Consider the following 23,173-nt stretch of genomic DNA (forward strand, 5'->3'; position numbering starts at 1 on the left):
GGGGAGGGGTAGTACCCGCAAAGTTATTGCAAAACTTCCTACAGTACCCCACCATCTCCAAGAGCCTTCTGAGGGCCCTCTTGTCTGTCGGGGTTGGGATGTCAGAGATAGCCTGCACCTTAGCTTGCATCGCTGCCAGCTGCCCCTGTGTTACCACAATTCCCAGGTAAGTGACCTTCGTGTGGCTGAACTCAATTTTTTCAAGGTTCACTATCAAGCTGGCTTCAGACAGCCGTATTACATCGCCATTATACACTTCTGTGTTCTTTAGCCCTTTCGTCACTGAATTACTCATTCTATAGGGGTGTTGCCAACCAAACACCACCCAACGTCCCAGTTCTTTGCATCGCCTCGGGACAATCAAACACACGTGTGCGAGCCGTTTAATTAGCTCTGCTAAAGGGTCGCTTTGTTCGGGGATTAAGGGAGAGACCTTATCAGCAGAGCTGGCCAAAGCAATAGCCTTCTCCCATCTGGTCGGTACCATACTCATCTTTTCAAAATGGTTTTTCCCCTTATCAGGTGGCACCCTAGCTTCATTGATTTCCGCGCTAACACCGACTAGGTTTGTTAGCATATCAAAAGCCTGTGACCGTCTCAGTTCGCGTCTGCAATAATCAATAACATCCTTCCTCCTGTGCAGCCAGAAAAACTCTCTCATGCCTTCGCCGACTGTTTCCTTCAGCACCTCAAAATGTCCACTGAGGGGTACCTTGTGGGCCAGGTTAAAAATCTCATCCCCATAACTCTTTTGCACCACCCCCCATTCCTCATCTGCGGTACTTGGTCTCCCTTTCTTCCTTAGCACACCCTCCTCCACACAATAGCCTACTGGCTCTCTTTTTAATCCTGCTTCAGAGAGAGCTGTTTCCTCGTCTCGCTCCTGTGCCTGTATAAAGTCCTTCTTTTCTAATGATAAATCTACCTTAATTTCCCCACTTCCTCCTGTTTCATTACGCTCCTTCTTTTCACTTTCTACCCCCTCCTGGTACAAGGCTGGTAGAAACGTCTCAGCAGTCTCTCTGGACATACAGCGAGTCACTGTGCAAACAGGATGAACCTGTCAGTCCATGGGTGGGGCCTCAATGCTGGCAGGCTGACCTGTCAGTCTCACTGCCGAGAACACAACTCCCCCGGCAAGGTCATTACCGAGCAAGACTTCCACGCCTTTCATCGGTAATTCGGGCCTCATCCCAATCGTGACTAGTCCAGAGACCAGGTTGCTTTGCTTTGTAGATGTATCTGGTGCAAAGGGACTGCTTCTGTCCCTTCCCCAATACCTTTGACCCTGACCTCCCCAGTCTGGGTCTCTGAACTAAACTCTAATACACTCTTCAGTATTAGTGACTGACACGCTCCCGTGTCTCTCCAGATCCACACTGGAACTGGTTTTAACCCCTCCTTCACTGACACCAATCCGGCTGAGATAAACTTCTCGCGCCCTTCCTGAACTTTGGCAGACCTTTCCTCTCCTAGCGGTTCGTTTACCAGCTCGATACAGCCAGTTGAAATCTCCGTTTTTCCTTTCCCCGTCTCCTTCTTTGGGGCAAAGCACCTGGACGCAAAGTGCCCAACTTTCCCACAATTATAACAGACGACCCCAGGAGACTTCCTACCAGACTGCTCCTGGTCTACCTTATCCTTCTCACTAGTCCCCGGCTTACTTACTGACTTTTCCGGCAGACTCTCCCCGCCGTCCTGACTACCCTTCTGGTAGCCTTTACTCGGGGCAAACTCCATTTTATGTGTCAACACATACTCATCCGCTAACTTAGCAGTTGCGGCTAACGTGGCTGCCTCTTTCTCATCTAGGTAGGGTGTCATACCGTCAGGGACACAATCTTTAAACTGCTCAATCAGGAACAGCTGTAGCAGTCTGTCATAATCCCTATCTACCCCTTTCGAGGTGCACCAACGCTCACAATATGTCTGCATCTCACGGGCAAACTCTAAATACGTGCGGTCCCACTGCTTCCTCGCATTCCGGAACCTCTGCCGGTATGCCTCCGGGACCAACTCATAAATCCTGAGGATGGCCTCTTTCACCACCTCATACCTCTGGGCATCTTCCGCGGACAAAGCCGAGTAAGCTTGTTAGGCTTTTTCTTTAAGTACACTCTGAAGCAAAACAGCCCACTTATCCCTCGGCCAGTCCTGACTTGCAGCAACTTTTTCGAAATGGAGAAAGTACCGATCCACATCGGTATCGTCAAATGGGGGAACCAGCCTAACCTCCTGGGTCGCCCTGAACCCTCCACCTTGGGTCGGCATGGGCCCCTGCTCTGCCATCATCTTTAACCTCTCCAGCTCGAATTCCCTTTCCCTCTGCCTCTCTTCTCGCTCCAACTGTTTTTCCCTCTCTCTCTCTTGCCGTTCTATCTGTCTCTCTCTCTCTTGTCATTCTAACTGTTTCTCTTTCTCCTGCTGTTCTAGCTGCCGTACCCGGAACTCGTGCTCGAGTCTCAGTTTTTCAAGCTGCACCTGTACTGCGTCTCCACCAGGTTTTCCCATAGATACCACCTCCAGCTCCCCTTGGGGAAACACACCTTTAGATACATAGTGCTCTACGATAGCTCTGTGTATCTCCTCTCTCCTCATTGTTGACTTCCCCTTAACAAGATTCAACCGTTTGGCCACAGCTGCTAATTTTGCATTCCTGGCATCCTCTAATGCCTCTAAGGTCGGCGCCTTTAGAAATTCCTCAACCTCCATTTCTGCTGTTTGCCTTTTCTTTCTTTCGGGAATTTTAACCCAATCAATTTACCCCATCCCAAATTTAGCATTCGAAATCGTGGACGAGAACCCCACTTATGTTACGTACCCCGTAACTGGGTTGCCAAACCAGCAGAAATGGACCACTCAGTTGGAGTCTGGATTACTGGAACTAAGAAAGTTTTAGTAAAGAAATAAGCAACACAGTACTCTAATCAAAAGGATAATAAATGCAACAGGTCAGCAATGATAAACACACATGTACACAGAACTAGGATAATAGGATCAATCAAGCTCTATCATCGTCTAGGGGTAAATGACCAGTTTCAAGTGACGCAAAGTTCAGTTCAATTGAGTTCAGTTCAGTTCACAGTAATCACTGTTGTGCCATTGGGGGTGGTGGGGGGGGGAGAGAGAGAACGAATGAATATTCAAATCGGATTCCAAACAGACCTTCGATATTCCTCGCAGTCAGCTTTCGGGCGAGCCCTTTGTAATGTCTTCTGAGGTCACCGACTGTGACCTCTCCGTTCCAGATACGATCGTTCTTCTGTGGTGAACCCAGCACCCAGGCAAGGGCGGACACACACACCAGGTTCCCGCTGATCCGTACCTTTCCACCCTGTGCGTCTATGGCTGGTCCCACGACCAGACCTCCAAAATACTCCCGCCAACTAGTGGGGGGGCACACCGCTTTCAGGATCTCGTTACCTCGTGGAGTCGTGTGTCCATTGCCTTAGTGAACCTATCCCTTTTTATCCCCCTGCTGGGGTATTGCCTGTCCATCACACTTCAAACAGTTCAGAGTTCAAAAGGAGCCAGTTTTGACAATATTCAGACCGGTGTCTCCTTCCGTTAAACTCTTTCATCTCTTCATTAACATTTCCAAATGCTGCTCCATTGTCTTACTTATCTCTCTGTCCTGAAGACAGGTGGCAGATCAACTGTTGATCCCACTGGTGCTAGCACAGGACAGTTAACATCTTAATCTATGTGTACTTTTGTAACCCTCTTTCGTCACAGGTGAAAAAGGCACAGCAGCACCTCTTTCACCTCAGACGGTTGAAGAAGTATAGTATGGGCCCCCAAATCCTAAGAACTTTACATAGGGGCACAATTGAGATGCCTGGCATAGGAACTGTACTTCCCTCAATTGCAGGACTCTGCAGAGAGTGGTGCGGACAGCCCAGCGCATCTGCACATGTGAACCTCCCACTTTTCAGGACATTTACAGAGACAGGTGTGTAAAAAGGGCCCGAAGGATCATTGGGGACTCGAGTCACCCCAATCACAAACTGTTCCAGCTGCTACCATCCGGAAATGTTACCACAGCATAAAGGCCAGGACCAACAGGCTTTGGGACAGCTTCTTCCACCAGGCCATCAGACTGATTAATTCATGCTGACACAACTGTATTTCTATGTTATATTGACTACCCTGTTGTACATACTATTTATTATAAATTATTATAAATTGCACATTGCACATTTAGACAGAGACATAATGTAAAGAATTTTACTCCTCATGTATATGAAGGATGTAAGTAATAAAGTCAATTTAACTCAATTCGATAGAAAAGGTTTAGAAGGATATGGGCCAAACAGAGGAAAATGGGAGTAGCTTAGGTGGGCACCTTGATTAGCATGGCAAGTTGTGCTGAAGGGCTTTGCTTTCATGTCACATTATATGTGTATATCTGAAAAACTTTTGGTATCTTCTTTTTTATTGGCTATCTTTCTTTCATATTTCATCTTTTCTCTCCTTATGGCTTTTTAGATGCCTTCTGTTGGTTTTTAAAAGCTTCCCAATCCTTTAACTTCCCATTAATATTGGCTATTATATGCCCTCTTCTTTGCTTTCTTACTGTTTTTGACTTCCCTTGTTAGCCTCAGTTGCCTCAACTTCCCTTTAGAATACTTCTTCATCTTTGGGATGTATTTATGCTCCACCTTATGAATTGTCCCCCAAAACTCCAACCATTGTTGTTCTGCCATCATCACTACCAGTGTCTTCTTCCAATCAACATTGGTCAGCTCTGTTCTCAAGTCTTCATAATTTCCTTTATTACACTCTAATACAGATGTATCTGAATTTAACTTTTCCCTCTCAAACTGTAGGGTGAATTCTATCATATTGCAATCACTGTCTCCTAACGGTTCCTTTACCTTAAACTACCTAATCAAACCTGGTTCATTACACAACACCATCCAGAATTTCCTTTTCCCTAGTGGGCTCAACCACAAGCTGCTGTAAAAAACCATCTCATAGGCATTCTACAAATTACCTCTCTTGGGATATAGCACAGATCTGATTTTCTCAATCTACTTGCATAATCAAATTCCCACATCACTATCGTAACATTACCCTTTTTACATGCCTTCTCTATCGCGCATTGCAATTTGTATCTCACATTCTGGCTACTGTTTGGAGGCTTGTATAAAACTTCCATCAGGGTTTTTTAAACCTTGCAGTTTCTTAAGTCTATCCATAAGGATTCTGGATCTTCTGATCCTATGTCACCTCTTTCTAAGGAAATGATCTCAATTTTACCAACAGAGCCACCCCACCCCTCTGTTTACCTGCCTGTCTTTTTGACACAATGTGTATCCTTGCTATTAACCTCTCAACTATGATCTTCTTTCAACCACGTCTGAGTGATGCCCACATCGTACCTGCCAATCATAACTGCCTTATTCCGTATCCTGCGAGCATTGAAATACAATATCTCCAGTTCTGTATTCATCTCTCTTTTCGATTTTGCTCTCATGTAATTCTTCAACTCATCCAACTAACTGCAATTTTCCCTATAATCTCTCTGTCCTTCATTACAGTTTCACTACACACTGTATCTACTTGTATACCGACTGCCTCATCTTCAGCCCTGTCACTCCAGTTTCCATCCCCCTGCCTAACTAATTTAAACCCTCCACAATAGGTCTAGCCAACCTGCCCACAAGGATATTGGTCTCTTTCAGGTTCAGGGGTCACCCATCCTTTTTGTACAGGGCATACCCTCCCTAGGAAATATCCCAATGATCCAGAAATCTGAAACCTTGCCCCTGCACCAATTCCTCAACCATGCATTACTCTGGCAAATCATCCTAATCTTGTCCTCACTGGTGCATGGCATGGGCAACAATCTAATGATTACTACTCTGGCGATCCTGCTTTTCAGCTTTCTACCTGACTCCCTATATTCTCTCTTCAGGACCTCCTCCCTTTTCCTACCTACAGTATGTTGCAGGTACCAATATGTAACATGACTTCTGACTATTCACTCTTCCCCTGAGAGTCAATTGACGAAGATGGATTGGACCCAAATGCTGGAGTATCTGAGGCTGGGATTGAGACACGGTATCAAACGGGATTGAGACACGGTATCAAATGGGATCGAGACACTGAGCACAAAACAAACACTAGACAAAATCACTGGTAGGCTTATGATTGAGCACTGAACCCATGTTCAGGTGTTCCTTAAATACTCAATTCCAGGCACCCAAACCATGATTATCAATTAACAGGAATGTCCTAAGCCCTTAAAGAGGGAGTGCCAGCTAGCCGCACTCCGGAGAGTTAGACCGTTTAAATCTCAGAAGCTGGCGTAGCTGGGAGCGTCTCATAACACTCTTTAGAATGCTGTGGACCAAACCTGAGACATCCCTGACACTGGTATCTGGGAGGCAGGGTATGATCCAGGTGTCTTTTTCATATCCACAGAATCTCCTGTCTGCTCCTCTAACTATATGTCCCCTATCACTACTGCACTACTCTTCTGCCCACTTCCATTCTGAGCCACAGAGCCTATCTCAGTGCCATGGACCTGATCACTGTGGTTCCCACCTAGTATGTCATTCCCCTCAACAGTATCCAAAGTGGTATACTTATTATTGAGGGGAAGGGCCACAGAGATACACTGCACTGACCTGCCTCTCTCCTCACAATCATCCAGGTACCTACCTCTTGCAACTTAGGTGAATACTTCCCTGTAGCTCCTATCTATCACATCCTCATTCTCCCATAAGAGCTAAAGGTCATCAAACTGCAGTTCTAGTTCCTTAAACATGGTTTATAAGAAGCTGAAACTTGATATACTTAGTGCAGATGTAGTTATCAGGGAGATTGGATGTTTCCACATCTCACACAAAGAGCAAACCACGAACTCTGCAGCCATTGTCAGCACACTAGCTATGTATTGATGACAGAGGAGAGGAAAACAAAACTTACTGGAAACTTATTTAGAACCTCCGCCTGTTCTCGCCAAAGACTTCTACTCCAGCACTGATCTACTCCAAAAATGGCTGCTCCACTTACACCTCCCTTCCTTTCATTGGCTCAAATAAAACTCACTCCCGATCAGACCCCTCCTGTTCAAATGGCTTCTGCTTAACAATGATGTCTCTCTCTCAGTCTCTACTTCAAATCATAGCTCATTCCTGTTGAGACTTGTTCTTTCAAATGGCTCTCACTTTACAATGATGTTTCTCTCTCACTCGATACTTCAAATCATGATTCACTTCCACTGAGACTTGCTCTTTTCAAATGGCTCTTGCCTTGCAACAACGTCTCCCTCTTAGTTACTACTTCAAATTAAGTTGTTATGCTGGTATTGGAGACGTTCCAGAGGAGATTCGTGACAATGAATCCAGGAAGGAAAATGTTAACATGTAAGAAGCGCTTTATGGCTCTGGGCCTGTACTTGCTCGAGTTTAGAACAGGAGTTCCCAATCTGTTTTATGCCATGGACCCCTACCATTAACCAGGGGGTTTATGGTCCCAGGTTAGGAACCCTTGTTTTAGAAGAATGAGGGGGGAGACCTATCGAATAATGAAATGCCTAGGTAGAGTGGATATGGAGAGGATGTTTCCTATAGTGGATGAGTCTAGAACCAGGAGGTGCAGCCTCAGAATAGCGGAATGCCCATTCAGAACAAAAATGAGGAGGAATTTCTTTAGCCAGAGGGTACTGAATCTGTGGAATTCAATGCACAAACAGCTGTGGAAGCCAAGTCATTGAGTATATTTAAAGCAGAGGTTGATAGTTTCCTGATTAGTCAGGGTGTCAAAGGTTATGGGGAGAAGGAAAGAGAATGGGATTGAGAGGGATAATGGATCGGCCATGATAGAATGGTGGAGCCAAATGGCCCAATTCTGTTCCTATGTCTTCTGGTCTTATAACTCTGTAACTCCATTCTCTTTGTGAACACCAGGCAACATGAGCCTATGAATGCCAAAGTGCCATTGCCGATGCCAATATACAACCACTTGGTTTTGAAGCTCAATACTTACTGTAGGAGCAGCCATAAAGTTCAACCCGCATTCCGATTCTTCCATTGGGATTCCAGTCCAGAGGAATGAAACGAAGGAATCTGGCTTTGATTGGGTTTTGCAGCTTGTGGTGCACTACTGTGTCTGCGTTGGAATTTCCTGTGAAGGCCTGTAAGTAAGGGAAGGAAAATAAATTCAGGTGTGGACCACTCCAACATACCCAAATAATAATCACTCCATTCAATTCAAGGTTTAAGCTTCAAGATTGGTTAATGTCATTTCCTATAGACAAGCTTAAGGAGAATGAAATAATTGTTACTGCAGATCCAACGTAGCAAAAAAACACAAAAGATCAAGAACACAATAGTAATTTTGAAAAACAACAAAGCAAATATAAATACATAAGATAGCTTATGTACGTAGAGTGACTGTGTCCATAAAGTGACACATAAGGTGACTGATGGGAAGTAATGGTGGAGGTAGTGGGTGGAGGTGTTGATCAGCCTTACTGCTTGGGGAAAGTAACTGTTTTTGAGTCTGGTTGTAGCTACTTAGCATCCTCCATGATGAGAGTGGAACAAGCAGTCCATGAGCAGGGTGTGTGTGATCCTTCATGCTGTTACTGGCCATTTGCCAGCACCTTTCTGTGTATATGTGCTAAATGGTGGGTAGACCAGTGCCAGTGATGGCTTGGGCTGTTTTGACTGACCATTGTAGAGACTTCCTGTCTGCCTCAGTGCCATTACCGTACCATGCAGTGACGCACCTAGTTAGGATGCTCTCAAAGCTGGGTGGCAGTGTGAAATGTGAGGAGGATGTTATGAGAACGCAGGGTGACTTGGACAGGCTGGGTGAGTGGGCAGATGCATGGCAGATGCAGTTTAATGTGGATAAACGTGAGGTTATCCACTTTGGTGGTAAGAACAGGAAGGCAGATTATTATCTAAATGGAGTCAAGTTAGGAAAAGGGGAAGCACAATGAGATCTAGGTGTTCTTGTACATCAATCACTGAAAGCAAGCATGCAAGTACAACAGGCAGTGAAGAAAGCTAATGGCATGCTGGCCTTCATAACAAGGGGAATTGAGTATAAGAGCAAAGAGGTCCTTCTGCAGCTGTACAGGGCCCTGGTGAGACCACACCTGGAGTACTGTGTGCAGTTTTGGTCTCCAAGTTTGAGGAAGGACATTCTTGCTATTGAGGGAGTGCAGCGTAGGTTCACAAGGTTAATTCCCGGGATGGCGGGACTGTCATATGTCGAAGGATTGGAGCGACTGGGCTTGTATACTCTGGAATTTAGAAGACTGAGAGGGGATCTTATCGAAACATATAAGATTATTAAGGGATTGGACACGCTGGAGGCAGGAAGCATGTTCCCGCTGATGGGTGAGTCCAGAACCAGAGGCACAGTTTAAGAATAAGGGGTAGGCCATTTAGAACGGAGTTGAGGAAAAACTTTTTCACTCAGAGAGTGGTGGATATTTGGAATGCTCTGCTCCAGAAGGCTGTGGAGGCCAGGTCTCTGGATGCTTTCAAGAAAGAGATGGATAGAGCTCTTAAAGATAGTGGAATCAAAGGTTATGGGGATAAGGCAGGAACTGGATACTGATTGTGGATGATCACAGTGAATGGTGGTGCTGGCTCAAAGGGCCGAATGGCCTACTCCTGCACCTATTGTCTATGGTCTACTGCTCATCTGTGGAATGACATGAGTATGGATGTGTAGAGCCTATCTTTCTTCAGCCTCTTCAGAAAGTAGAGGCATTGATCAGCTTTCTTAGCTGTGTAGGATATGTCCTGGGACCATGAGGGGTTGTGTGTGAGGTGCATTCCCAGGAGTTTGAAACTACTTGCAGTTTCCACTGTTGTGCAGCCAATGCAAAGGGGGGTGTGACTGGTTACAGGAGTGCCTCTGAGAGTTACCTATGTAATAATTGATCATATCTTGCAGAGCAAGAAAAAATCAAAATATTTATTACTTGAGATTTAAGGCTAATATTCTATGTATGGATTGGTGGATGGTTCTGAAACTATCGATTATTTGCTCCACAATATATGGGTTTTAGATACAATTTAAAATGCCAAGAAGAAATCAATTCTTTTTCTCATCAATTAAGCAATTATTTCTTTTGTATAAATACCAGGGCTCTGTGGGATAAAATGTGAGGAACGTCATATCAGCATGCATTGAGTTCAGAGGAATGAGCGGTAACCAATTGAGGCTAAAACATTAAAAGAATTTGATATCGAAGAGCTGCAATTGTGGACAGGGATCTATATGGCAATGAAACATCAGCAGGAAAATGGAGTTGAGATTGAGATTAGTCATGGGATAGTCAATCAGTAGGAAAGAATTGAGAGTTCAAATGCCTTATTCCTGTTTCTAAGTTTAATACTCTTTCACAATAGTATCATAAATAAAGTGACATAATTGAACATATAGAACCTTTACTGTAATAAATCAAGAAAAAAAATCATTCCACAGAAGCATAAATGTCAAAAAGGGAGAAATCGAGGAGGATTTGATTGAAGATACAAAAGTGGACATTATAGAGAGGACAGTATAATTGAAGGCCCTAATTAGTTATCTGTTATTCTATAAACAACAACTGTTTAATAACCTTCCATTCAAAATAAGTAATCTCTCCCCACTCATGCAATAGTTATATCAATGTGGACCCACAATTTGATTCTATTCAAGGACATAATGAGGACTCTCTCCATCTAAGGGATTCAGTATTTCCAAACAATAATCACAGAAAAACATATGAGTTTGAGATAATTGACCCACAAATTTTCTTTGCAGTATATTAGCCTGTTGCTTACCAGGTTTGCTATAGACACACAATTTTGCATCAATAATTTATTTTCAGTTTTCTCTTCTCCCATCTTCAATCGGGCAGAAGATACAAAAGTCTAAAAGCACATTCCACCAAGCTCAAGGACAGCTCCTATATTGCTGTATATAAGAATCCCCTAGTACAATAAATGGGACTCCTATCCTCACAATCTACCTCATGAAGAGCTTGCACCTTCTTGTTTACTTGCACTGCACCTTTTCTGTAGCTGTTACACTTTATTCTACACTCTGTTAGTGCTTTATCTTGTTCTACCGCAATGATCTGATCTGTATGAGCAGCATGCAAGACAGCACTGTATCTTGGTAACATGTGACAATAATAACCTTATTTCAATTCCAATTTCAACTCCAATTCTTTACTCTTGCTTGCCAAGGATATTTCATAACCACTTTTCACCCTTCTAATTTCTTTCTAGAGATCTCTCCTAGACACACTATATTCCTCAAGAGACTTTCTTGATCACAGATGTCTATACCTGTGTCATATTCCTTTTATTCCTGATCAGACATTCATGTTCTTTGTTATTGCTGTATCTAAATTATTAGTGATATACATAGTTGTACTCCCAGATCCACTACAGTTCCTTGAAAAGCACTGTAACCCCTTTATTCTTTTCAACGTAACACACCACTTCAAACCTGGTTGAATTTCAAATGCTAATTGTTGGTGTTTTAGCTGTCCAGGTATTGTTGGCAGTTGCACACTAGCATTGCACTTAGACAAGCCCAGATCTTAGAGAGGTGTACAAAATTACGAGGGGTGTATAAGGGATGGATACATACAGGCTTTTTCCTCTTATGTTGGCTGAGACTAGAACTACAGGTCATAGGTTTTGGGCGAAAAGTGAAATATTCAGCAGGAATCTGAGAAGGAAGATCTTCACTTAGAGGGTGGTGCAAAAGTGGAACGAGCTGCGAGTGGAAGTGATAGATGCAGATCCAATTGTAACTTGAAAGAGAAGTTTGGATCAGAATGTAGATGAAAGGGGTTTAGAGGGATGTAGTCTAGGTAGAATATTGGGTCAGCATGGACTGAATGTACTGAAGTGCCTGCTTCTACACTGTGGGATTCAATGGCTCTTGTTGATTTGCTAGTGGCAATCAAACATCGACATTGTGTATGTAGGAGGGTTTAGTGTTGGGATAGTTTTAATTTGCTCTTTAGGTGATGGGCACAACAATGACCTATTCCTGTGCTGTGCTGTTCCATGAAACTCACAGTATAGTTCTTCTCACTTAATGCATAAACAAATCTTTTTCAGCAAAACATGGGTATGATACAGTGGAGTTATAACTCCAAAATCAAACTGAAAGTCAAGTTTATTGTCATAGGCACACGTACATGTATGCACAGGTCCAATGAGAAACATACTTGCAACAGCAACACAGGCATATCGAGTTGATGATAACATCACTCTGATACTAGGTGCATGAGGGGCTGCTGCAAATATTTTTTTTCCTTGCAATTCAATAACTGAGTATTGGGGATGACAGAATAGGCCGCATGAAGACTGAAGGATTTCACCTTTTTGTCTTTTGTGTGGGATTATTTTTCATCTGTGCATATCTCATACAAGGGGAAAAGCAAATGGTTTATTAAACATGCATGTCTGCTGCAAAGTGAATGCTGTACTCTCAGAATCCTAATCGAACTCCACAGTAGATATAAGGATACACAAGTCTCCCTGGACCTGTAATTTTTCAACTCACGCATTATGACTGAGTTCAACGCTAAAATTACACAGACAAGACCAATGATATTTCAGAGGCAGACTCATGCTGTAAACACATACCCTAACCTTACCGATATATCCTGATTTGAGCAGCTCCTTTACAGAATTAATCAATGTGGCCAAACATAAAGACAAGAGATTCTGAAGATTATGGAAATCAGGTTGGAGGAGCAACACCTTATATTCCACCTGGGTAGCCTCCAGCCTGATGGCTTGAACATCGATTTCTCCAGCTTCTGGTAATTACTCCCTCCACCCAAACGTCTTTTTCCATTTCTCTTTCCAGTTACTCTCTCACCACATCTCTTCCCCCTCACCTGTCCATCACCTCCACCTAGCTTCCCCCCTTCTCCCCTTTCTTCCAAGGTCCACTGTCCTCTCTTGTTAGACTGCTTTTTTTTCAGTCCTTTACCTTTTCCACCTATCACCTCCCAGCTTCCCACGTCATCCCCCCTCCCCCACCCACCCACCTTTCCGCTCACCCAGTCTCACTTATCACCTGCCAGACTGCAATTCTTCCCCTCCCTCGCCTTCTTATTTTGGCTTCTGCCCCTTTTCTTTCAAGTCCTGATGGAGAAACTTGGTGTGGAACATCAACTGCTTATTTCTTTCCGTAGAAGCCGTGTTTTTCTTGCATTTTGAATTTTAGATACAACACCGTAACAGTGCTTTCCAGCCCAACGGGCCCATGCCTCCCAATTACATCCATGTGACTAATTAACCTACTAACCCATACGTCTTTGAAATGTGGGAGGAAACCCAGATGGTCACAGGGAAAACATACAAACTTCTTTCAGACAGTCACAGGAATTGAACCCCGGTTTGCTGGTGCTGTAATAGTGTTACACGGCTGTGCTGGCCCAATCTGGGCATAATTGCTTTTCTTACAAGTTTAAGTACCAAAAGTGCTTGATTCAGTTGTCACAATCTCCAACCATCAACTTATCCAGCCCTCCCCAAGTTTACCCCTTGGTGATTATACCAGTTAAAATAAAGCCCAACACAGGCTTTGGGCTTTTATATTTTTAATGATGGTCCACTAGCAATCAAAGAACTGCTTTTCAGAATAATTTTACTGTTAGTCAATCAGATTGCCTAAGGAAAAAAAGTTTAAAGCTGCTGTTCCTTAAGAGATCTGCCCTATAGAAGCAAAAGACCAAGCTTTCAAATTCCTATTACCTAGAAGGACACACAAAGGCAGAATCTAATGACTCATCTAAACACGGAATGTGTTAACTCGCAGTACCACACAGGATTATCAGGCTAAATACTGTGCTGGGATCAGTGCCGGTCTCTTGAACCACAACTATCAGACAGATGCAAGTCACTGACCCAAGTTTGATCCTGTGATCACAACAATTTTTCTCTCTTGTTAAAATATAAGTTAGCCCCTATGAAGATCAAATCAATGAATTCTGCTTCAGATAAAGGAGCTGCTATCAGGAGAAATGGAAACAATCAGAGAAATAACATAATGCAAAGAGTGATATTCTGCATGCCAAGTCCATTTACTTCCACAGAGGTTAGACAAACAAGGCCAGGGCACTGCAAAATTCTCCCCTGAATGAACACAGCCACAAACATCCAAAACGACTTTCGGAGTGTATTGTAAAGTAAAAGCCTCTCCAGCACTCAGTCATGGACCTATAACTTGACTGTACTGTGGTTACCAAGGATTGTGAGGACTGCAGAGAGGAACATCGAGGTCACTGTTCCACCCACTTGACATGTTTATCAGGAGAGCTGCTTATGCAGGGCCTTTATCATTGTCAATGATGCTTCCCATCTGTCCAACAATCTCTTTGACCCCTACCATCAGGCAGGAGGTACCGTATCATTAGGATAAGAACTGTTCGGCTGGGAACACAGCCTCTCCCCTCAGGCTGTAGGACTACTAAACCCCCTGTTGTCATCCAGCTCTCATCACGTATGAAACACCAGTAGCGTAATACTGTTTACTTTTGAACTTGTATTCTATATGCAGCTCATTATTTGTTAATTTATTAATTTGTTAATGTACATCACTTTAACTGTTACAGTATGTGTGCGGGTTACAGGGCCTGTGCACCTCGGTCGAGAGGAACATTGTTTCGCTTGAATGTGCACAGTAGAATGACAAAAAGAAACGAACTTGAACTTGAAATGATGCTTTATTGATGAAGGAGAAAGCCAGAGGGGAGGTGAGGGACCTGATAACAGCTGTACATAATCATGAGAGGTATAGAGATCTACATATCTATTACTAGAGGATTGTGTTTGGAATGAGAGGGAGAACATTGAAAGATATCCCAGGCAAAGAGAACGATGGGTGCCTGGAATATGCTGCCAGGGGTGGTGTGAACACAGATACGATAGAAACATTTGAGAGACTCTTAGACAGGCACAAGAATGTGCAGAGAATGGAAGGAAGTGGGCCATGTGCAGGCAGAAGGGATTAGAAGACATTAACCTAATTGGTTCAGCACAATATCATGGGCTGAAGGGCCTGTACCTGTACTGTACTGCTGGTAACAAAACTATAAGGTACTTAGATAGGGTAAATGCAAGCAGGCTTTTTCACTTGGGGTTGGCGACTAGAGCTAGAGGTCATGGGTTAAGAGTGAAAGCTGAAATGTTATAGGGAAACATGAGGGGGAACATTTTCATTCAAAGGGTGGTGAAAATGTGGAACAAGCTGCCAGCTGAAGTGGTGGATGCAGGCTCAATTTCAACATTTGAGCGTAGTTTCAATAACTACGTGGATGTGATCTTAACAAGGACAACATAGAAATGATGATTCCTCTTGGGAGAATATAGAACTGGGGGTTCAAATAAGGGACTGGTAATGCAAAACAGGATGAACTGTGAGTCTTTGGAATTATCTTCCTCATGGGAAGATGGGAACAGAATCTTTGAATATTTGTAAGGCAGAGGTAGATAATCTATAAGCAAGATGGTGAAAGGATACTGTGGGGAATGCAGGTTTGAAGTGATCACCAAATTAGCCATCATCAACACAAGAGATGCTGCAGATGCTGGGAGTCCAGGGCAACACGGACAAAATGCCCGAGGAACTCAGTGGGTCAAGCAGAATCTAGGAGAACAATAAAGAGTCTACCTTTCAGGCTGGGTCCCCTCATCGAGACTGGAAAGGAAGAGGGAAAGAAGGTGGGGGAAAGGGATGTAGTACAAACTAGAAAGTGATAGGTGAAGCTAGGTGAGGGGGAAGGAACATGGATGGCAGGGGGAGAATGAAGTGTGAAGCTGGGAGGTACAGGTTAGCAAATGAGGCGAGAATCAGGGAGGCCTCCTCGTACTGATCTATTTTTATGTTTATATTTTGAAATTCCCATATGCCTGCTGCTAAGTGTTTCTAGGCTGTAAACTTAATGGAGCAAAAAAGGGAGCTGCTGGAGGCAGTGACTTTGGGGGATAAAGGACAATCAGCATCTCAGATCTTTCCAGTCACAATGGACTTGGTTGAGATCTGCAAGGCCTGAAGGATTAACTATCCATTTCCCACCACAGATACTGCCTGGACCATGGTGTACCCCAGATGCTTTTTTTTTTTTGCTTCAGATTCTAGCATCTACCATCTCTTTTTGTCTCCAGAAAGGTCATAGGTTTGGGAGAGGATTTTGAAACAAACTCGATGGGTTGTGACAGTGTGAGTTTCTTCCGGGTGCTCCAGTTTCCTCCCACATTCCAAAAACATAGAGGTTAGGGTTAGTAAGTTGTGGGCATGCTATGTTGGTGCTGGAGGCATGGCAACACTTGTGGGCTGCCCCCAGCACATCATCGGACTGTGCTGGTCATTGATGCAAACAATGCTTTTCACTTTATGTTTAGATATACATGTGACAAATAAAGCTAATCTACTTTTTCTTCTTGTTTGTTATACTACAATATTACAGTGGTGCTAGAAAGTTTGTGAACCCTTTAGAATTTTCTCTATTTCTGAATAAATATCACCTAAAATGTGATCAGATCTTCATGCAAGTCCTAAAACTAGATAAAGAAAACCCAATTAAATAAATAACACAAAAGATTATGCTTGCTCGTTTGTTTATTGTGAAAAATGATTCAATGTTATATGTATTTATCAGAAAAGGTATGTGAACCTCTAGGATTATCAGTTCATTTAAAGGGGAAATTAGAGTCAGGTGTTTCAATCAATGGGATGACAAGACAATCAGGTGTGGGTGTGGGAGACCCTGCCCTATTTAAAGAACATAAACCTGGGTGTTCACTTTAAAGTCTAATCTTCACCACCCAGATTTTTGGAAGTGTTCCATGCCTCGATTAAAGGAGCTTTCTGAGGAAAAAAGTTGTTGATGCTCACCAAGCCAGAAAAGGATATAAAACCATTAAAACCTTTTCTAAAGACTTTGGGCTCCACCAATCCACAGTTAGGCAGATGGTGTACAAGTGGAGGAAATTCAACACCGTTGTTATGCTCCCCAGGAATGGTTGACCAACAAACATCACTCCAAGAGCAAGGCGTGTAATATCCCAGGAGGTCACAAAGAACCCTAGGGTAACACCTAAGGAGCTACAGGCCTCTCTTGCATTGGCTCATATCAGTGTTCACTAGTCTACCACCTGGCAAGCACTGAACAACAATGGTGTACATGACAGGGTTTCAAGGAGAAAGCCACTACTCTCCAAGGAATACATTGCTGCCTGTCTAAAGTTTGCTAAGGACCATGTGGGTAAGCCAGAAAGCTATTGGAAGAATGTTTGGTGGATGGATGAGTCCAAAACAGAATGTTTTGGCTTAAACGAGAAGCAGAATGTTTGGTGAAAAGCAAACACTACATTGCAGCATAAGATCCTTGTCCCGTCTGTGAAACATGGTGGTGGCCGTGTCATGGTTTGGGTCTGCTTTGCTGCCTTGGGACCAGGATGGCTTGCCATCATTGATGGAGCTGTGAATTCTGAATTGTACCAGAAAATTCTACAGGAAAATGTTAGGGTATCTCCCTATGAACTGATGCTCAAGAAAAAGTGGGTCATACAGCAAGACAATGACCCTAAACGTACAAGTCAGTCTACCAAAGAATGGTTAAAGCAGAAGAAATTTCATGTTTTGGAATGGCCGAGTCAAAGTCCTGACCTTAATCCTATAGAAATGTTGTGGGAGGACCTGAAGCAAGCAGTTCATGCAAGGAAGCCCACCAACATCCCAGAGTTGAAGCAGTTTTGTAAGGAGAAACGGCCTAAAATTCATCCAAGCCGACGTGCTTGACTGATCAACAGTCACTGGAAATGTTTTGTTGAAGTTATTGGTGAACAAAGGGATCACACCATGACTGAAAGCAAAGGTGCACATACTTTTGCCAATAAATACATGTAATATTTCTCAATAAATAAATAAACAAATATAAGTTTTTGTATTATTTATTTAGCTGGTTTCTCATTATCTGGTTTTAGGACTTACATGAATATCTGATCACATTTTAGGTCATATTTATGCAGAAATAGAGAAAATTCTAAAGGTTCACTAACTTCCTAGCACCACCGTAGCTGCCAAAGGCCACAACAAAAATATGTTGTTGGAGACTGTGTAAATGTCTGGGGAAAATGATGGAAAGGTAATTAAATAGATAACGGTGAAAAGAACTTGCAGGGTTGTGGAAAAGGAACCAGGGTGTAGGATAATTGGACACCTCTTTCAAAGAAGAAGCTCAGTCACAAGGGACCTGTTTAAGCTAAGGAGCATTCTACCAGTTTATCAGAAACTCCAGGGGAATGGTAGTACATAGTACATAAAAGGAAACGTAGAGGGTGGTGCAAGTGTGGAACAAATCCGAACAGGTGTGGAATTAGTGGAGGTGGACTCGATTGCTACAGTTAACAATAGTTTGGATAGCCACATGGATTGGAGGGTTATGATCAGCTATGGTACGGATTGATGAAACTAGCCAGAATAACAACTTGGCATGGACTAGATGGGCCAAAGGGCTATTTTCTGTGCTTAGTGCTGTGTGACTCAATATGAAAATCAAGTTATGCTTTCAAATTATTTTCCTTACACAGAAAAATTGTTTAAAATCTAAATAAAATGTTTTTCCTTCAAACGATCGAAGTTCAGTTACAATATACCACCGAGAATGGCTTTATTTTCAGGACGACAAGGTTGACATTTTGTGGACTTTAATGTGATATGAATATCTGGAGCATGTAACCAGCAATGATGGGCAGATGATCAATAAATAATCGTTAGAGCTCTGTTGGGTTTCAGATGCAGTTGATTTTAGATGTGATAGAACAGCAGCCTGATGTCACTTATCCTCTGACATCCTGTCAATTCTTGCTGGGGTGCGACAGAAATTAATGCAAGACGATAAAACAAGTGGGAACAATGAGAGGTTTGCTGTCCTTCTGAGACTGGGCTTCACCAGTGGGGAGAGACTGGATGCAAGAAACCAGTTGTGGTGTTTCCTTTGAGAAGGGAAACAATTGGTACCGTAGCTCTGTCTCACTCAATGTAGCCTGCAATTACTGTTTGGAAGACTAGTGGAGTAACAATTCTTTCTCAGTCAGAATATCATAGCAACTACACATTGCTGTCAATTTCACGATCAGAATCGGGCCTACTACCACTGACATATGTCATGAAATTTGTTGTTTTGGGACAGCAGTACAGTGCAATACATAAAAAAGTATGTTACATGTTACAAAAAAAATTATAAAACAGTAATAAATAGTGCAAAAGGCAGTAAAATAGCGTGGTTGTGTTTATGGGCTCATAGACTACTCAGAAGTTGTCTTCTGTTCTGGTCACTTCATTATAAGAAGGATGTAAAAGCTTTAGAGAGGGTGCAGAAGAGATTTACCAGGACTAGAAAGTATGTTTTATAAGGATAGGTTGAGCGAGGTAGGGCTTTTCCCTTTGGAGTGAAAGAGGATGAGAAGTGACTTGATAGAGGCGTACATGGTGATAAGAGACATAGATTGAATGGACAGCCAGAGACTTTTTCCCAGGATGGAAATGGTTAATACTAAGGTCATTATTGTGAGGTGATTGGACGAAAAGTATTTTAAAACTGGGAGTGGTGGGTGTGTAGAACACCCTACCAGTTTTGGCGATGGGGCAGATACTTTAGGGACATTTAGGAAACTCTTAGATAGACACATGGATGACAGAAAACTGGAGGTGTCTGTAGAAGGAAAAGGTTAGATTGATCTTCGCATAATCAAGAGAAGATCTGCAGATGCAGGAAATCCAAGCAACACACACAAAATGCTGGAGGAACTCAGTAGGCCATGGAAGAAAGGAAAGGAGGAGGAGCACCAGAGAGAGGTGATGGGCAGGTAAGGAGATAAAGTGAGAGAGGGGAAACGGGACAGGGAATGGAGAAAGAGAGGGATGAGGGCATTACCGGAAGTTTGAGAAATCAATGATCATGCATGCCAACATCGATTTCTCAAACTTCCAGAAATGCCCCCATCCCTCTGCTTCATCATTCTCCCTTTTCATTTTTCTGCTCTCTCCTTATCTCCTTACCCCCATTACCCCCTTCCCTTTTTCTTTCTCCATAGCCTTCTGTCCTCTCCTATTACATACCCCCTTCTTCAGCCCTGTATCTCTTCTACCAATCAAATTTCCAGCTCTTTATCTCACCCCTCCCCCTCCTGGTTTCCCCTTTCATGTTGTGTTTCTCTCTCTCCAACCCCACCACCACCACCACCATTTAAATCTACTCCCATCTCGGTTTTTCTCCTGCTAAAGAGTCCCATCCAAAAGTCAACTGTACTCTTTCCCACAGATGCTGCCTGGCCTGCTGAGTTCTCCAGCATTTTGTGTGTAGATTGATCTTAGAGTAGGTTATAAGGTTAGCACAACATGTGGGCTGAAGGGCCTGTTCTGTGCTGTAGTATTTTATGTCCTATAAATCTGATGGTGGGGGGGGGGGAGAAGCTGTTCCTAAAGCATTGAGTGTGGGTCCTCAAGCTCCTCTACCTCCACCTCAAGAATAGCAATGAGAAGAAGGCATATTCTGCATGGGAAGAGCCCGAAATGATGAAAGCCGCATTCCTGAGGACTGACTTTTGAAGATGTGGGGAGGGCAGTGCCAAGTGCCAGTGATGGAGCTAACTTTGTCTACAACCCTCTGCAGCTACTTTTGATCCTGTGCATTGAAGCCTCTAAACCATGTTTGCATGCTTTTATGCATTGAGATGCTGCCACATGGTTAGGCAGTTAGGTGTACCTAATAAATTGACCACTGAGTGTATATCACATAGCTTCACTCCACCATCACTGGTCCACATGATTGATTTGTTGGTAATGTTACATTATTGAAATAAGTCAGCAACATGCAAACACTCTAAATTGGTGACAGAAGTATAAAACACTCCTGAGATTTCCTTGAGAACCATAATAAAGTGATTCATTAGGCTAAAATCCAAATTAACTTGAGCCTCATTGGGCAAGCAGTGACATTTCATTTTGATCTGCGCTGATCTGAAATCGAATCTAAATTAAAACCAAACATATCCGCAGGATTTCAGTTTATTATTACTGATCGTTGTGTACATATATTATTATCAAGACCAGCGGTGTGTGGTAAACTTGACAGAACAGATTTTCTTTTTTTAACATTTAGATTTAAAGCATTGCATTGAACACGTCAGAGTGGACAATAAGACCATAAGAAATAGGAGCAGAATTAGGCCATTCAGCCCATCAAGTCTTCTCTACCATTCCATCATGGCTGATTTATTTTCTTTTTCAACTTCATCCTCCAGCACTTTCCCATAACCTTTGACATTCTTACTAATCAAAAACCTACCAACTTCCACTTTAAGTATACCCAGTGACTTGGCCTCGAAAGTCATCTCTGGCAATGAATTCCACAGATTCACTACCTCCTGGCTAAAGAGATTCCTTCACTACTCTGTTCTAAAGGGACATCCTTCTATTCTGAGGCTATGCCCTCTGGTCTTAGACTCCCCCTGTTTTCCATCTAAATGTTGGGCAGCAAGATGAAAGCATCATAAAACTTCAAACAGTACAGCATAGGGCAGACCCTTCAGCACACTATGGTGTGTCAATTTAATTAAGCTACAGACACCCTCTGCCTGCACGTGGTCTACAACTCTCCATCCTCTGCATATTCATTTGCTTACCTAAGAATCTCTTAAATGGCTTTAATGGATCCACCTCTACCTCCACCCTAGGCAACGTATTCCAGGCATCCACCATTTTCTGAGTGTAAAAAAAAATTGCTCTGTACATGTCCTTTGAACTTTCCCTCTTAAATGCATGCTTTCCAGTATTAGACATTTTGACCAACTGAACAAGATTTTGAAAAAAGCACTAGCTGTGAAGAGGCAGCAGGGTAGTGTAGCAGTTTGTAAAATGCAACCTGTGTTCAATTCCGTCACTGTCTGTAAGGAGTTTATATGTGATCAAAACAAGCAATCCTGTAGATGCGAACCTGCATCCACTACTTCCACTGGCTGCTCGGAAGTATTCTCATTTGAAGTAATGCAGTTAGCAAGTCAGTCAATTTGTGTTCAACTATCTCCCACAGATGGCAAAGTGATAAGAACTGACTGAATAAAAACAGAATGCAAAAGATATGAATGCAAAATGCCGGAAATTATAAACACGAGAGATCCTGTTGATGCTGGAAATCCAAAGCAACGCTCACGAAATGCTAGAGGAACTCAGCAGGTCAGGCGTCATCTACGGAAATCAACAAAGAGTCGATGTTTGTGTCAAGGTCTTCCTTCAGGACTGGTAAGGAAGGGGAAAGAAGCCAGAATGAGAAGGTGTGGGGAGGGGAAGGAGTACAAGCTGGAAGGTGATTGTTCTAGAGGCTGTGCGGATGGGGGAGGGGGAATGAAATAAGAAGCTGGGAGAGGATAAGTGGAAAATGCAGACGGCTGGAGAAGAAGGAATCTAATAGGAGAGGAGAATAAATTTGTGGGAGAAAGGGAAGGAGGAAGGACACTGGGTGGGGGGGGGGGGGGAAGAGCTGAATGGCAAGTGAGAAAAGGTAAGAGACCAGAGTGAGGAAATAAAGAAGAGGGAAAGGGGAGCAGAAAAAAAAATTCTGGAGGTTTCCCTTGTGACTGTGTGGGTTTCCTCTAGATGCTCCAGTTTCCTCACACATTCCAAAGACATATGGGTTAACAGGTTAATTGGTCACAAGGGTGTAATTGAGTCATACAGGCTTATTGGACCTGTTACCATGCTGTATCTCTACTCCATGCATGCCTCTCATAATATTATAAATTCTTTAAAGTCTCTTCTCATCCTCCACTACTCCAGGAAATCCACCCTAGTTTGTTCAACCTGGTAGAAATTTTGCATCATGTAAGCCATTTGGTTCATCAGATCTATGTGTATGGAAGAAGCTCTCCAAATGGACTCCACTTCTCAGCTCAGTTTGCAATCTGAATTGTCAGTAAAATTCATTGCTCAGTCAAATAACGGTTATAAGTAGAGTGACCACTTTATCAGGTACAGGAGTAAAACCTAGTGGGATCTTCTGCTGCTGTAGCCCACCTACTTTAAGGTTCAGTGTGTTGTGCATTCAGAGATGCTCTTCTACACAACACTGTTGTAACATTTCTTTATTTGAGTTACTGTCACCTTCCTGTCAGCTTGA

General features: G+C 43.1%; 1 protein-coding gene across 1 annotated transcript in view; it reads right to left on the reverse strand.

Annotated features, from left to right (window-relative positions):
• Positions 1 to 23,173, reverse strand: part of LOC140198396 (contactin-associated protein-like 5) — a 1,159,251-nt gene that overhangs the window by 770,646 nt on the left and 365,432 nt on the right. The window contains exon 4 of the mRNA XM_072259489.1: positions 7,999 to 8,146. Within this exon, the coding sequence (XP_072115590.1) occupies positions 7,999 to 8,146 (148 nt within the window). The remainder of the gene's footprint in view (positions 1 to 7,998; positions 8,147 to 23,173) is intronic.

This window comes from Mobula birostris, chromosome 5 (genome assembly GCF_030028105.1).
Source record: "Mobula birostris isolate sMobBir1 chromosome 5, sMobBir1.hap1, whole genome shotgun sequence".
Lineage (NCBI taxonomy): Eukaryota > Metazoa > Chordata > Chondrichthyes > Myliobatiformes > Myliobatidae > Mobula > Mobula birostris.